Source organism: Tetrao urogallus (genome assembly GCF_951394365.1).
Source record: "Tetrao urogallus genome assembly, chromosome: 2".
Taxonomy (NCBI): Eukaryota; Metazoa; Chordata; class Aves; order Galliformes; family Phasianidae; genus Tetrao; species Tetrao urogallus.
In genome coordinates, this window is record NC_136814.1 from 29,144,613 (window position 1) to 29,161,657 (window position 17,045).

The 17,045-nt window shown below is 38.1% G+C and overlaps 1 protein-coding gene across 2 annotated transcripts in view; it reads right to left on the reverse strand.

Annotated features, from left to right (window-relative positions):
- ZFAND3 (zinc finger AN1-type containing 3) overlaps positions 1-17,045 on the reverse strand; it is a gene marked incomplete at both ends in the record, with an annotated part of 128,386 nt that overhangs the window by 34,784 nt on the left and 76,557 nt on the right. For both annotated transcript variants that reach the window (XM_079550910.1, XM_079550909.1), the window contains one exon: positions 5,371-5,550. In XM_079550910.1, the coding sequence (XP_079407036.1) occupies positions 5,371-5,550 (180 nt within the window). The remainder of the gene's footprint in view (positions 1-5,370; positions 5,551-17,045) is intronic.

Genomic DNA, 17,045 nt, shown 5'->3' on the forward strand with positions numbered 1-17,045 from the left:
CAGCATTTCTCAGAAGGCAACTCCAATAGCATCCATTTCAGAACAGCTCTGTATTTTGAAGAATTGTTGTAGATCTCCAGACAAAATGTGCTTAAAAAAAAAAAAAAAGAAGAAAAAAAAGCATCTTTTGTGATAAATGTTCAAAAAAACCCACGTTTACAAAATGAAATGAAAAACTGGATTACTGTTAATTTAACATTAAGCTCTAACAAAAGGCTCTTTCTGTACAGAGTACCTTTAAAGAAAATAAAGCTAAAAATAATCTCATAACATGAAAAACATCTCCTACTGTTACCTAACTTAACAATAATATGAAAAAGCTGAGAGAACAGTTAGTTTTTGTGACATATAGATCCAAAGACTGTAACATCAAACAACAACCAGATGCATTTTCTGTAGTGGAGGTGCGTGTTCTCTTTTTTCCTGATAAAAATTGACAAAATTGAGTAGAAGAAAGAATGTGTAGATCTGGTGAGTTTGTAAGGAAAATCAGAATTACTCCTCATCACCATTATCTAGCTATGACAAAGCTCCGTAGCTTTGTTAGTTATGTGAGTTTAATTGCAATATTAAATCACATGGGTCAAGTAGGCCAGTTTTGTAGTCGAGAGCAACTTCAGCTGTTACTGCACTCTTTCAGACAGGAGGAAACACCTACTAATTGGTATCAAAAAAACAGGTCAGCAGCAAAGCAAATTAATTTCTACAACCATCTCTAACAAGCAAGACAAAATAAATTCTAGCTTGGTTTGTTTATATATTTAATATATTATAAAAGCAGGTACATACGTAACATTCAATCAAAGATGAGCCAGAAGAACATCCCCATAGCCAGAACTATAAAAATGACAGGATATACAAAACTGAGTAGTATAGCAATGAACAGGTCATTTCTCAAGTATTTTCAGAGCGTGCACAGGAAAGCTGATCTTTCTGACTCCCCTGACAAGCCCAAGCAAATACAAAACCTGAAGTAGTTTGAAGTAGGTAGAAATCTTTCACGTGTTGCCAGAGAAAAGGCTATTCAACAAAGAAAAACAAAAAAAAGATGTGCTTGTTTGTTCACTTTTGATGAGGTTATGTTGAAAAAAAATGACAACTTGTATTTTTTTTCATTATTACTACTCAGAAGACCAAAAAAAAGTTATTATGTTCCTAGTACTGTAGTCTGTGTTGCTTTTTACAGTCATGCCTCAATAAGCCATGAAATTTAGACGATAAACATTCAAAAGCTGCAGCAGAAAGAAAACCAATCTCTCACCTTTCTGCCAGGGATCTCTCATGGGAGCCTGCTGCATCTGTGTGCCAGCTGTAGAGCCTCTTATGTACAAAAAGTAAATTCACCAAAATAACTTCATAATTGGTTGCAACTCAATGTTCGCAGCACATGCAAACGTTTAATGAGAGAAACAATGTTTTAAAGCTTTCTTTAAACTTGTCTTGAAAATCATATGCTTGAAATCAAATGCTTGAAAAGCATTTGAAATAAATTGATGAAAATGCTGAAGCTCGATATGCAACAGTTCAAATCTTGAAAGCTATAACAATAAATAGAAAAAAATTTACAGGCATTCAGCCCTGAGAATCACATTTAGGCTTCAGAAACAGCACACACAGTTAAGGTGTGGACAGTGACTGTCACCCTTTCCATGCTGAAATCCCAATATATTTTGTGACATTTAAAGCAATACCTCAGGTCTCTGTATATCTTCTTACAAAGTCTTTACTGTAGAAATGCAAAGCATTTAACAGCTCTGAAACATCAGATATTCCTTCTGTCCTTTTTCAATTGTGGTTTTTGCTAATTTGAGGAGGCCAGGAAGAGTTAAGCACGTAATTAAAATAAAATAATGTCAACTGAAGCTAAGAACTACTGAAATATCAAATCTGATCCAGCTGCCAGAATTCGAGTTGTTCACGCTGACATTTCTCCTGTCACGTAACAACATGGTTAGTTTTAAACCTGCACAGTGTCAACTTTAGGTCTACTCACACAGTGACAGAAAAATAATGTGACAACCCCAGAGAAAGCAATGAAGACTTGAAACTACACAAAATTATTCCATATTCAGTGTGACCTTTTCCTTACCAAAATACATAAAACCTTCCTTAACAAGCTTTTTTTTTCTTTTTTTTTTTTTAATCCTTTTTAAAAGTGTGGGTAGTTTAAGGTGGAGTAAGGGGCAGAAAGAAGCAGAAGGCCTTTCAGAAATTCCTTCTTCCTCTGTTAGAAATAAACAACTCTCCCTCCCAATGAAAAAGGAAACCACTGCCAAAGCAGCCAGTTGATATGGTGACTAACACTAAAGTTACTTCTGACTTGACTTCCTAAATGAAAAGAGCCAAAGTGAAAGATAAGAATACATTAAAACTACACAGAACTTCAACACACAGAAACTTATCCGCATGTAAAAAAGCAGAGGAACAACAATTAGACTGATTTAACAATCTGTTAAGAAACAGATCATTAAAACCCATGGAAATCTAGACTTGGTAAAGCAGTACCAGCATCAATACATTCCTTATCTGCAAAAGCTCACTGCAGAAAACTTACTGCCACTGACAATATAATAGACAGGAAAATTTGAGATGGAAAAAGGCAACTGGAGTAGTATATATGGAAAATAAAACAAACAAAATAATCCTAGAAGTCTTTTCCCCTAAAGCTTCTCATTTCCCTAAAAGCATTTAGAAATCAGTCAAACCATATGCAATACTTCATACAACCAAAGCATAAGTGAGGGGGGAAGAAACATCCTGAAACTTGCACCACCATCTCTTGGCATAAATTCTTAATGCATTTTTGCTGACCGCAACTGTAATACTGAGAACTGCTTTCCATGTACAAAGCAGCCCTGCTCAGAACTGAGGGTTTGGAAAAAAAAGTCACTGTGACCTGGGCATGTATATGAGAAGCTCAGTAATTGTCACACTGAACTCCTGCAGAATTCAGTGCAAGGAACATTTCCTCTCCATCACTCACCGAGTGTTTAAAAAGGAAACGACTACTGGAAATAACAAATAAAAAAACCTACAGTCTTTCCAATACCGAATATAAATCTTACCACATGAGCTTTCTATGGTTCTCTTTAGTCGTCGTAACATGAGTGGAATTTCTTAACTGCCTAAACGACCTGCTACAATTCTGCCCAAACTCTTTACCGTGGGAACTAAACTGCTATAGCAAACGCCTGGATGCGAGATTCTCCTCAGAAGCACGACAGGGAAGAGAGAGAAATGGGGTACATCATGAGAATCCTTCCTGAGCGCTCTCATCTTTCCATTCTCTGATGGGGATTACCTTAATAACCCAATATATTGATTTCTGGTGCATCACTGCAATTCTATTCTGAACAGAACATAGCTGTACATCATCACACAATGCTGCAAAGTATCAGTCTTTAAAGGACACAGCTACAATGAGAGCAGCATGTGCCTTACAGAACTTGTTGAAAAATAAATATTGCACAGAAAAGGATGCCCTTAAATTAAAATCAAAAAGACATTTAAAGTTTTTGCATTCTTCATTACAGGAAAGACTCTTCCACACTGAGACCATTACCCATCAGAAAAGCTCCATCTGTGCATAATTATTTCTGATAAATGGCATTAAGCTTCATTAAAGAGGTAGTGGGGACGTGAGAGAAGACAAAAAGAGCTCCAGCTCTAAATAAATCTCTCCACTGTATTTCACTTAAAATCACCCCAGCAGGAAGTCATAAAGAATTTTTTATAGGTAATATTTTCAAATGCTCTGCAGGCCGTACTGCCTAATATCCATCACCTTGAGTGTATGTTCACAAGCACACAGTGATCCAGGGTGAAGGACATGATTTTTCTCCCCTCTTTCCCTCTCTGTAATCACCTTCCCACATACCCCCAAGTGCTTCTCAGCCACAAGAGAAACACTTTAACACAATTTAATTCATCACTGAACACAATTCATGAAACCTGACCCAATAAGCACCAGAAAAGCACCCCGTAATGCCAGGTAGTAGATCTCTGCTAATAAGCCAGCAGAGGTGCTGAATCCCACTGCCCTGCAAATGCCCAAATGTGATGCTACAGCACAACATTTTACTGGAAGGGTGTTTTAAAGCTTTGTTTTTTTGTTTTTACATGATACTACAGGTTTCCCCTGGACAAATGCTGGACAGAAGGAAGAGATGGGTGTTCTGCAGCAACTGTGTGTGTGAAGGAGTGACAAGTTACACAGCAAGTTTATCCTTATTACTGATACCAGAAGGTTCAAGCTTAAACAATAGGAAGTACCTATCACTTCTTGCTGTATTTCTGAAAGTATTCATTTATATAGGTAGAAAACTTAATTTTAAATTAAGCATTTTATTTTTGTCTAATAAGGTACTGCAATCCCACAACAGCAATTGCTGCTTTGTCCATAGCCGTTCTGAATAAACAAGAAGAACATAAATGCAAAGTCTAACTACCTGTAAAAAGAATAAATACTTTTGAAACTCAGTAAAAATCATCCTACGCAAACATTGAACACAACTGAAAGCAATCGTGCCGTATCAAAGATCTCTCAATCCTTTGCTTTTTTGGCATCCTTATTTTCAGCAGAAAAATAAGTGCAGCTCTAGGAGATTCTCCATCAAAAATGAGTGTGTTTTTCTTACAACATGTACATCCGTCTACTACACAAGATGCATAGATGAACATAGCTCAAGAGAAATTCTCTCTATGGAGACAACCTTCTAAAACAAAGCTATGGTTTGAGCAACATGAAACTATAAATTATTCATTTAAGCTTAAAGAATGCAGATTTTTAAACTCAATATACAGTGTGAACTCGTAAAGAGCTTTAGAGTGAAGCTCTGTATCACAATACACTTCTACTAATTTTTAATTCTTTAGCCTAGCTCAAGGAAAAAATTTTGCCTGATATTTCAAGAGAGAGCAAGAAATAAAGAGGCAGGTGACCATGTGAAGCTTAGTTTATCCAAGTGACCTAGCAGGAATTTAAACAAACACGCATTACAGACAATACTACGTGCAACTGTAATGACTAAAAATCAAATAAGTACATATATTAACTTACTATCAATCTGAGAAAAATTCTCAAAACATAAGTGCCTCAGTATTTATATAATTATTTAAATAATAAAATTAAATGATTAAATTGCATGCTGCATTTCAGACAGCTATAAAGTTAACCAGAAACTCCTGTGACCCCTTTTCATTCGCTCTTTGGTTAACATCATCAATTTGCATTTCCTGAGTAACTTCTACTGTTTACCATCAAAAGACAGACCTCCTTTACTTCAAAAAAGAAGTCAGCAGAACATAACATTGCGAATGACAAGAAACATATTTGTTTCCTTTGCTCTCACTTAGGACTTGTGCACTTACATTCCTCTTTGCTCGGTGAAGTTACATTCAGTTCTGTCAAAAGTTGCTGGTTGGAGTTAGCGGCCTGCGTGGTTAGAGAGGTATTGCTGTTGTCACTGTTTGTTTCTCCAGAGAACAAATCTGACTGGCTGTTGCTTGTGCTGGGAGTTGAGTCATCATCTGGCTGCTTCTTCTGGAAATCTATCAAAATCAAGGTTCCATACGTCATCTCATTTGCTTAATTTAATACATTTTACTCAAATACCAGAATAATGAAAATCACCCCCCAATGCTGGCTAAGGTATTATTATTCTGACTGCTCCTAATCTCAAACACCACAAACACTGCAATGTCTGGTTTTTTTTGTGAAACTGTGCACTAGGTTATCTGAAAGAGAAAATCCTTTGTCAATGTTTATAGCTTCCATTAAAATAAGTAAAGATTTCTTAGTGTGGGAAAAGCCATAATTTTTAATTTTCCAGTTTGTCATATTTGCCTTTAGTATTAAATGCAGTTATTTATGAAAAGCAGCTCCTTCCTCCATACTTCTTAACTTCAAGCTAGAACCAAAAATGAAATAATACTTCACACTTCAGTTAAACAATAGAGACCATTATTATCAGTGTATTATGACTTACTGAAAGAGAAAGAACAGAGTACCACTGCACAAAACTAGATCTCAATATATTGTAGGAGCGGGTTCAAGAGAACACAGCAATCCATACCAACCACAGGACAAACTCCTTCCCAGGTTCCCACTCAAGCCACAACTTCTTCACAAAGGGAATTCCTTCTATTTTCATCCAACTTACCCATGTGTTGCCTCTCTGTGCTTAAGTCCTCCAGGGCTACCTGTGCTATGCTCTTCCTTTTGTGCCCGCACTGTCTGACATTCTTACACGCCTGGGCTGAACTGAATCTAGAAATAGTTACACAATCCCATCCCCTTCTCTTTTCTCATTCTGTACCTCCCAAGACATAGCTTGGTCAATGCTTAAAAACAAACAAACAAACAAACCACCAAAACAAAAAACAAAGATGAGTATTTTGCAACAATTAAGCCAGGCACATCCAACCCATGGCCCAGCACAACCTGCACTGTGGCCACCCCTGTCCCACACCATCATGGCACCCAGCCCCATCACTCAACAACAACTGAAACACTGGTGCCCTATTAACACTGTCTGCATTGTAACAAAAAGAAGAGGGTTCAGTGCAGACCTAGCACAAATTAGGGTAAATAATTTTACGAATTTTGATACACTGGCTAAACACAGTCCTGCGAGCAGAGAAAAATACAAAGCCATGATTTTCCGTTCTAATAAAGAAATTTGTGAATAGTTTCAAGATTGCCCAAAAAAATCATAAATTTCTTTGTATACCCGTGATTCTATTCAGTTGGCCACAAATAAGCTATCATTCAACTCAAAAATCTGATTGCGTCTCTTTATCAGATTTTTAAGCCCTATCTTTAAGCCAGAGAAAAATATCCCTTGCTTCACTATCACACCTTATTCACATCACTGATTTTTTTGGCAGTAGGTGTATTTGTAAGCAACTATTTTTAAGGATGAAGTGCAGAAATAGTAAACTTACAGCAAAAGTCTCAGAGGAACATCTTGAGACTTCACTGAGAATTGCAGCTACTGCCATCAAACCAGCCTGGTGCAGCCCAGGTAAGCCAAAAGGTTGGACAGCCACAATCTAAGCCAATGCATGTTCTGCAGCATTGTTTATTATCTATTTGTAAATAAGACTTTTCTGGGCTGGGAGAAGGAATACATTTCTACCAGTTTCCAGACACTGATTTAACAGTTTAAAATGCATTTCAAACGTGCCAGCCAAGACTGCTTCCTCTGTCAGCCGTATCAGACAGGTAATTCTAGGAGCCCTGCAACATGGGAGACAAGACCTATACTACAACAGTTGAACACAAGTGTTAGCAGCAGTACTCCTCCAGCTGGCTAAGGCAGCTGCCTCTCCACTTTCCAAATCCCTTCTGCTTCAGTGCATGACAGAGAGAGGAAAACTAAGCTGGGGAGGGCAGGATGCTGAACCAGACCACGAAATAAGATTGCTTCAGATGACGAGAGAAAAAACAAACAAACAAACAAACAAAAAACTATGTAGGCATCAATGCAATCAGTGGTATGAGATCTGCTAGCTGGCCGAATACAATTGCCTGCTCCAGCACCAGCATTCCAAGCTGCTCACTGATCTATGGCAGTTAGGTTAGACAAGGGGAGTAAATCACTATGGTATGTTAAAGCTATGTGCAACATTATAGCTACGCCCCATAGTCCAAACTCCATATCTTGGATAGGTCCCATTCTCAGACTTACCTCCAAAACAGATTCAGGTGAAATGTTTTCAAGTGCAAAGCCCCTCTTGAGGGCCTTCCAAATCCCATTGTCTTGATAGTGGACCAGCCACAGCACTGGTCTCAATTCCTACCAGCCATATCACTAATTTCAGCCTGGCATCCTCAGACACCCCCCAGGAATACCCCTCTCCCAGCCAAGTGGATTTTGCTTAACATCCAGTTATTCCCACAAAGCAAAGCATTTCCTCCTAGTAAAGACAGCCGAGGATGAGCTGCTTTCACCTCCTGATGTTCTTGAATACATTAAAAAAAAATACAACAAAACACCACCACCACCACAAAGGCAGAATGAATTCATTTTGCAAACATAATGCATGTATAAGTGAAGGTTGCTTGTTATGACAGAGAGAAAAACAGTGCAGTCTATAAACATTTGCAGACGATGATGCGTCAGAAACACAGGTTGCCAACGTGACACATTGGGACTGGAAAGCACTGTAGTAGAACAGTCCCTAATTGCTGATTTTGGATTCAAAAGTAAATTGCCAGAAAAATTAAGCTGTAACTTCTGCTATGGAAGCCTCAGCCAGAAGTTCAGCTTGGATAAGCACAAGCTCAAAGCCAGGGAAGAGTAGGTGGCAGCAGACAGGAATTCATCTGCATCGACAACAGCCTGGTGGAAAGCTCTTTGGGAACAGACCTACTCGAGCCTCACTAGTTATCAACACAGTTTCATGTAAGTTTGGCTCCTGATCATTATTAGTGTGCTTGTAAAAATCAAGTAAGCTTTGAGTTCTTTGATTCTGCACCAGCTATGATCCAATAAGTGCAGGATTGAGACCTGGAACCATCAGTTTAGAAGCTCCCCAATTCTTCACACCTACAATGAGATAACAGTTCTGGCAGAAGGAGAGCTCACAGCTGGAGACGCTTTGGAAATGACAAATAACGGTTGAGAAAATAAGAGAAGATTGTACAACTTGCCTATAAAGGTGACTGCAGAGACAAAGTGTTTTATATGAGATTGCATCCAAGGCAGCACACAAAAGCAAAGCTGCACTGTGTGTGCATATCAGAAATGGGAACACCTTCATTTTCAAGGAGTGGACAAAAAAAAAGCTTATGCTCAATATTACACATCACGAGGAATCCACAAAATCCATCAAAAAAGTGAGTGCAGAGTTACAGAAACAGCAATAGGTACTATGGGGTTTATTAAAGTTTGGTAAGCTAAAAATTCACAGGCTATTTTTTTCCTAGATAGATGCAAATACATAGGTAGGACTAGCTCAGTGCCATCCACTAAGGGCATTTACAGATGAATGCAGAACATTTTTTAAGTAAATGGCCTAAATAACAGAAGTCCCGACAGTCTTCTAAAGACAGTGCAGTAGATACCAGTGCTACAGTTGTGTCCCCTAAAGCTCTATTTTTAATAAGCACATAAACTGACTTTATATTTTTTCTGAAGAATTATTCACTTTATCAACCTGTGGATACATTCACCAACTTAAAAGAGCATAAAAAGCTGTCAGAAGTCATCATGCTGTGACTGCATTTCCCATTTCCCAACAAGCTTCCTAGTAACAATTTGAGTAGCAAACATGGCAGCAAAATCCACCACGGCACTAAAACGCCTTTTACCTTTCCCTCTCCAGGACTTTGTGTTCAGAACTAATTTTTATCCAGTCTGCATCCTACTTTGATTTACATTTTCAAGGAATTTCTGAAATACTGCTTTATAATTTGTGGTCCAGTATTTTACTGCTGCAAATAGGTAACTTATGACATGTTGTATTAGCTGTGCTACACTTTCCTGAGTAAGAGCAGACCGCATTTGGCTTCTTTTAACCAAAAACCTGTTAGCAGGTTAACACGTAACTGGCAGACCACCTTCATCTCCCTAAAAGGCAGTAAGAGTTGGCAACAATTACAGCACCAATTGTGTCTGAATGAATCCAGTTAACTGCTGAACAAATAAAACAAAACAAAAATATGAACACAATAACAGGCAAGATCCTGGCAAGATCTGAAGGGGAGGTTTCACTCAGATTGAGATCAGAATGTAAACTCTACTGAGAGAACAATGACCTCCCGTTACAGCCTCAGTGGGAAAGAAACCAAAGCAGAACAAGAGTTGGCACGTAATTTATCATTTCCAGAAGTTTTTATTTAACCACAGACACATGCTAAACACCTTCATTAACTTGTCTCCTTTTTACTGAGGCTTTCACTATGCTAGCAAAACCAATGCCAAAACGCACAACGGCTGACTGAAAATACATGAAATTACTCAACATTCTGCTTTCCTAGTTAACAAAATGCAATGCTACGACTTCATGCAGCCTTCTACTGGCACACAGGCTAGGAAGGTTTCTCCACTTGTCAAAAAATGTTTTCTCCTGTTGTTGGCTTTATTAGTTAGCAGGTGGAACCCGCACCCAAATGCAACTTGACAATCAGCTGCTTCTCACATGGGGATTAGCAGTCGAAAAGAGCTCTCAGTACAACACGTGAAATCAATCCAGGAAGATTGTACTGCATGGATTGAGAAGCTGCTAGTAGCAAGCAGCAACACTGCCAGTTTTTGAGCTCCAAAATCCTTCTGCCTTGTTGTGTTTAAGGGCCGCCCCCAGCATTCCAACTCACAGAGGCAGAAACCTCAGGCAGAACTCTGATGCACTGGATGTTAATGGTAAGTAGCAAAACAAAAACAATGCTCTTAGCATTTGTTTGGAAACAGCACAATGACTATCTGCATACACAGACATGATACAAACATTTTATGCTTTCTCTATACAGTTCACTCAAATAGTTTAGATTGAAAGGGAATGAAGAAACCAGGTATGTTCAGAGGCATCTAAAGAATAAATTCCTTTGCCGGACAATCTTTTGTCTTTTTGTAGTTTTATAATAATATTGATAATGAAAACCACCCATTTATAGCTTCTGATATTAAAACCATCAATACCTGACAAAATAGCTAAGATAATAAAGAGTTCTTGACTTTTTCTGAAGTGCAAAGGGTCTGTACCTATACTGGGAAGAACCCTTTAGCTCCTGATAAGTACATCATGTAACAGCAGTCAGTAGAAACTTGAGGTTCAACCAAATATGAGCCATATAAATGTATCATTAAACATTTAATTCTGAAAAAGACAAGTTCGCCAGAACACTATACAAAATGACTTAAAAGTAAGCCTGAGCTTTTTTTCCCTTTTGCATTGATGCTATGGCATAATAATCATACAATTTATGACATTTACAAGTGATCTTAAAACTAAGCTCTTCTCCCAGCTTATTTCAAGGATCAAGGTTACACTTCTTTTTCTCTGGTCTATAACAGATGTTGTCATCAATAAAGAATGGGTTCATTCAAGTAAATGATGGATGTTGCAAGAAGTGTCAGAGTAAACAGAATGCTAAGAGGAAAAAATTAGAGTCTTTAAAGTAATTTTGGTTGACAGGCTATAATACACCTCTTAGTCACACTCCAGCCCTACAGCTCCCATAACTTAGCACTGTAAAATAGCAAAAATGGTGTTTGGAGAGTGTTTGCTTCTTACACTGCATTAAATGTGCAGGCTGCACATTCTTCTAACCAGAGCATCTTGTTCTTTTACAGAGTATAAATTAACACGGCAGTGTTAAATTGCATGTTCAGTAGAATCACAACACTGCACGCAAGAGACTTTTACCTTCCTCTAACCAGAACACAGCTTCACACTTCAGAAAAAGTGCTTTTTTGAGAGTATTCTGTGAGAAGTAACACAAATATTATGACACTGGAAGCATTACAGTGAACTGATTGTTCTGAGTTATTGTATCATTCTTATTCTTCATGTGACTGTTTATACATGACAACCATGGTGTATTTCTGCAAGTCCTAAAGATTTTATTTACCTTTTTTTTTTTTCCCCTCTTTTAAACTCTTCACTGGACTTTTCTGGTTCACAGCCTACTGCAGGCATTACAAGTGCCATTCCTTTATACCTACATTTTGCACAATAAATTAGTGTGAAATGGGTAAAACCTTTCCCTTAAGTAGAGATCTGAATGAAATCTAAAGCTCTGACAACAGACTAAACGAAACCACATGGAAGAGAAGATTTTTTTCTTTTAGGTAACAAAGATGCAGTAGCCCACAAACACAGAGACCCTGCCCTAAGGGGAATACATAACAGAACTGAAACAAGCATTTGTATCGGAGAAGACAACCAAAACCATGACACACAATCAGAGCTAAGAGCTATACAAATCTGTATCTACAAATAAATATAATGCACACACATTTAGAAAAATATTTCTTAGTAAGTACATAATAGCAATAACATTGGATGAACTGAGAAACAGTCTGGAGAAAGAAATAGCTTGCATAAAAATACACACATGATCAGCAAAGCTCATCGCTCCCGCAATTAAACACAAAGCACAGCGAGAGCTCACAACCTATCAACAATACTGAAAAGATTTTATTCTCTGCAACTGAACTTTAGAGTTGTGAGCACTTTTTAGAAGAGCAATACATTATTAACAGGAGTTTCAGAAAACGTGATTTGCATGTTACAGAAGCTGGGCTTTTCAGATACATCTCATTTTCTTTTTCAATAAGCAGAAATACGAGAAAAAGGGTAAAATAAATGGGAAAGAAAAAAAAAAAAAAGATGATTCTACAAAGGCAGGAAGCAGACATCATAGCAGCAATTGCCTATATTTATCATTCAGAAACCAGAATCAGGTTACAACCTTCACACTGAAGAGCTGTTAGGATATTTAACACGATCGATTTCTGTTTGTTTCTTTTTTAATTAAACCTGATAGACATTGTGTTTTGGGTTAAGTCCCACCTCAAAAGAGATGAACCACTGCTTAAAGGCGACACCACAGAGGAGGCCATCCTTCTCCTGGCTGCACAGAAGGACTCCCTACCACAGTTACGTAGGAAGTCTGGATTTGATCAACAAACTTTGCCTGTTATTTAGTAAGAAAATTCAAAAGGAACTAATAAACAAATAATTCAAAGGAACTAATAAACAGTAAGACAACAAGCATAACATTATTATAAGTGATCTACAATTCAGAATCCAAGTTATTAATGAATACATGTGCTTACATCTTTTAAGAGAAATGCAGTTTTGCATTGGAGTAGCAGAATGTACAGCAACTCCATTAACCAGGCGCACAACACCTTCCAGGACGTTATGGAAAAACCCACCATTTCCACAGCAGATGACCCCACTACCCCAAAATAGCTGTGAAATACTGAACTGATGAAAAAGGAATTTCATTACCATCTACAAAAGTTCCCCCTGGGTGCGGCTTCCCTGCAGAACACACACTCCTTTCTCCATCTGACCTAACAGTTTGCCTACTGGAGCTACTTCAGTGCTGGACAGTAACAAAGTCATTGAAACCCCCACAAAAACACTTGTGTCACATTCCCTGCTGTTACTTTGAGTACTATGCTTACCTTACTTCATATAAAATTTCATTATTTCATAAAACTTGCCAATATAAAGAACAAATATTATTGCCTACTATTACAAGATCCAAAGTACTGAAGCTATCATAAAGGATTATTTTAACAATCCACTCTTAGGTTTCCTATTACAAAATCCCTCACATCTGTGGTTAGCATTTGTACTGTAATCCAGTACAGAGCACAGACAGTGAGAAAGTACTAAATAAAGACAGCACTGCATTGCAAAAAGTGTAGCTAACGGAGGGCAGCTATGTAGCACCTGCACCTGACAGCATAACCAGGAGATTAAGAGAATTTATTACCTGATTAATTGAAACTGCATGAATTCTAGAGCCTGTGTCAAAGGATATCTGTACTAACTCAACCCACAGTGAAAGTATGAGCTTTAAATAGACTGTAGAAACATAAAGCAACCACTCCTCGATCACGACCATGAGAAATATTTTATTTTTCAATGATAGTAGAGAGCGTGCATTTATCTGGATGAACATCTACCAAAACTGCTAGGAAATCACCCAACCCAGAGGGCAGCCTGCCATGGAGCCCTGCATGCTGCCACTGCAAAAACTGGCAATGATGGCACACTGAGAACCTCTTGGGAGAAACAGCGTGAGAAAGGCTGGTACCCTGCAGCCAGCAGAACTAAATAGATATCAAGATACAGAATGAGTCTCTAAAACTGCATGGATGCAGTAATTTGCAGGATCCATGTGCTGCTTAAGGAGAACGAGCATTTAACACGATCTGAGGGTAATACAACATTGGGGATTAAATATAAGAGTGAAAAAAAGTACCTGGGGAAAACATCTAAGAAGCTCAGATCTACAGAACTTATTCCCAAAGCAGATTTGGAAAATCTGCAATATGAACGTTTTACAGCAGACAAAACAGAATTCTAGAAAAGACACAAAAATTCTGAACTGCCTTAGAGAAGAACAAAAATAACACAAGACCGCAGCTCTGCGATTTCCCTGAACTTCTGCATCTTTATCACTTGAATTTTTAGCAGTAGTACCTCTTCTTGAAATTGAGCAAATTAGTAAGAAATGTTCCACTTCAAATTAAATTCAGATTGATGGTACAATAAAATCTATGAGGCTCATATAGAGGGAGAAATGTTCACTTAGATTAGAATCTGATAAGTAAACCCATAAAAAAAGTAAACTAATGAAGTGAACTTCTTGAGGCATTTTTATTATAAATGAGAGATCTTGAAAACATGACTGTTAACTGATAGATTTTAATTCCCATTCACATTTATTTTGGACACTTCATTTACAAGACATGTAGGAATTAATATTCTTTTAATAAAAGAAATGCTTCAATTAGCTTCTCTTGTACCGGAGCTATCTCTGTAACACATTTTATTGTACCCTTTTCCAACACCTAGAGAGAGCCCTCCAGTTTCAAAACATGCCTAGTATTTTTTAATTAATTCATTCAGCCCACATTATGTGGTTCTAATCAAACTGTGTATGTGTCTCATTTCTGTCAATAACAGTCACTTGTACAGCTGAAACATTCTCAAGAATTTGCCTACGAGTTGCCAAGATTTTCACCAGGGATGAAAGGCTTTTTACAGCAAATTAAATCTTTCTAGCACTAACCTATGGTTCATCCCCCGTAAATTCCCTTTTCCCTCATCTCTGCTTAAGGCATCTTAAAAACTACCATCAACAAAACTCTCAAAACAATCCTCAGAATTACTCATTTCTTGGATGCTTTTCCTCAGTAATTGCTGGGAAGCTGTTCTAGAAAAGCTCTTCCCAGAACAACAAGAACAGGGGCTCTCACTCCCTTGTCTCATTTCCATCCCACTAGCTCATCCACATCCTGAACAGCGAAGAGCTGAAGGCTTCAAAATGCCACCACAGTCACTACATGATGGAAAATCAAGCAGGTCTCATCTTATATTTTACACCCCTTTCTCTCTCTCTCCCTTTTTGAAACATCTGTCTGAGAAGATGATTTAATATTTTATCACTATTTAGGTTTAACCACCAAACCTATAAATTGCAAGGTAAAGCATCAGGAGTTTCTTTCTACTCTTTTAAATCTCAGTAGAATCTGACACTTCTCATTGCAATAAATACATGTCTTTCACAAACAGCAGTGGAGAACAGTGCGGAAAGAGAGAGGTACGTGAAAAGCAACAGCCTTCAGTAGTGGCAGCATAAACTTCGCTCGGGTTGGAGCCCACATGAGCAGCCTGTGACTGCAACACTCTATGGCAATAGCCAGCCATAGGTGTTTTAAACACAATCTGAGAAAGCTCTACATTTTAATGACTTCCCAAAGCAGTTTAGAAGCTTAAAGAAGTAGCTGGAGCCTCTCCACGCACAGAAGGGACCTTTAAGATCATGTAGTTCCAACCCCCTGCTGCAGGCAGGGACACCTCCCTCTAGACCAGGCTGCTCACAGCCCCATCCAGCCTGGCCTTGAGAACACCTCCAGTGAGGGGCCATCTACAACCTCTCTGGGCAACTTGTTCCAGTGTCTCACCGGCCTCACAGTAAAGAATTTCTTCCTAACATTTAGTCTAAATCTACCCTCTTCCACTTTAAAGCCATTTCCCCTCATCCTGTCACAATATACCCATAGAAAAAGTCCCTCCCCAGGTTTCCTGTAGGCCCCCCCATAGGTAGCCCTTCATCACCCTCTCCATCTTCTCATGTAATCTTACAGAAATGCACGAGAGCAGCATTCAATCCGATAACAAAAAGAGCTAAAAGGAAACTGTTCAAGATGCAAGGAAAGGAAAAGCCATCTAGATTTACGAATCTGAAAGGTCAAACAAAGCAAACTTTCACTAGATGCACTTGCTACAACCTGCCCTAAATTAAATTCTGAACGTGGAACACAGCAGCTCAGGAATGCAACACCAAGTTCCCTTTGCATATTTTCTTTATGTACTTGAAGTTCATGCATATTTCCCTATGCAGTCTTTCATGGAAAAATGTATGAATGTATGCAGGTATCAGACAGCTGCTTTCATAAAATAAACACTGCTTAGGCTTTTCTGTGAGTAACAAAATGTGACTGTTTTGAATTAATGAAAACAATTCTTTTTATTCCTACTTATTAAAGTTGTCATCTAGAAGAATGAACAAATGCTGAATTAAAGCAAATGGAACAGGCATTTTCATTATTAGCCAGTTAATCCCAAAGAACATAGCTGGAACACATCTCAAAATATGGAATTACTATAAGCTGGCTGCAAAGACAAGTTGTCTAATGAGTTCATATCAAAAGCATAGGAATTTTTCTCCATTTATTTTTCCTTACAAATGCTGACTATTTCAATATTTAGACGCTTCCCTGGTTCCTATACATTCAAAGAAATGCAGAAAAGGAAGAGGAATGAAAAAGACTGCTGTCTTTAGTATGATACGGTCCCCCCAGTGGAAAAGATGGATAAGTACACTTATTTCTATGCAGCAAATATACGTGAGCTTAAAGCATCTCTTGCCATGATGAAGTCATCCTTCTATGTCTCAGCATCAAAGGACAGCTCCTGAAACTGGCTAAACCAACTTCACCTATGACCTAATACAGAAATAAGGTGGCATAAACAAAGAATAAAACAAAAAAGAACAATTCTTTCACTTCCTAAATCCATGATACGTGATTTCTGACTTTTTGAGTCAAATTTGGCAAATTGTTTGACATGAGAATTAGTCTTTTGCCAGCACTGTTTCCACAGGCTGGGCTGAGCTGAAGAGGTTATTAGACTCCAAAGTTAGAACAGAAAACCAAAGTCTCCATCACAGCTGTGCTGTTTAGACCTTAAACAACACATTAATTAAATGCTGGTAATAATGAGATCCTGAGAACGAAAATGGATTCTGCAGCCAGTCCTCCATGTTTCGAGACTTGCTTCAAGGAGTTCAA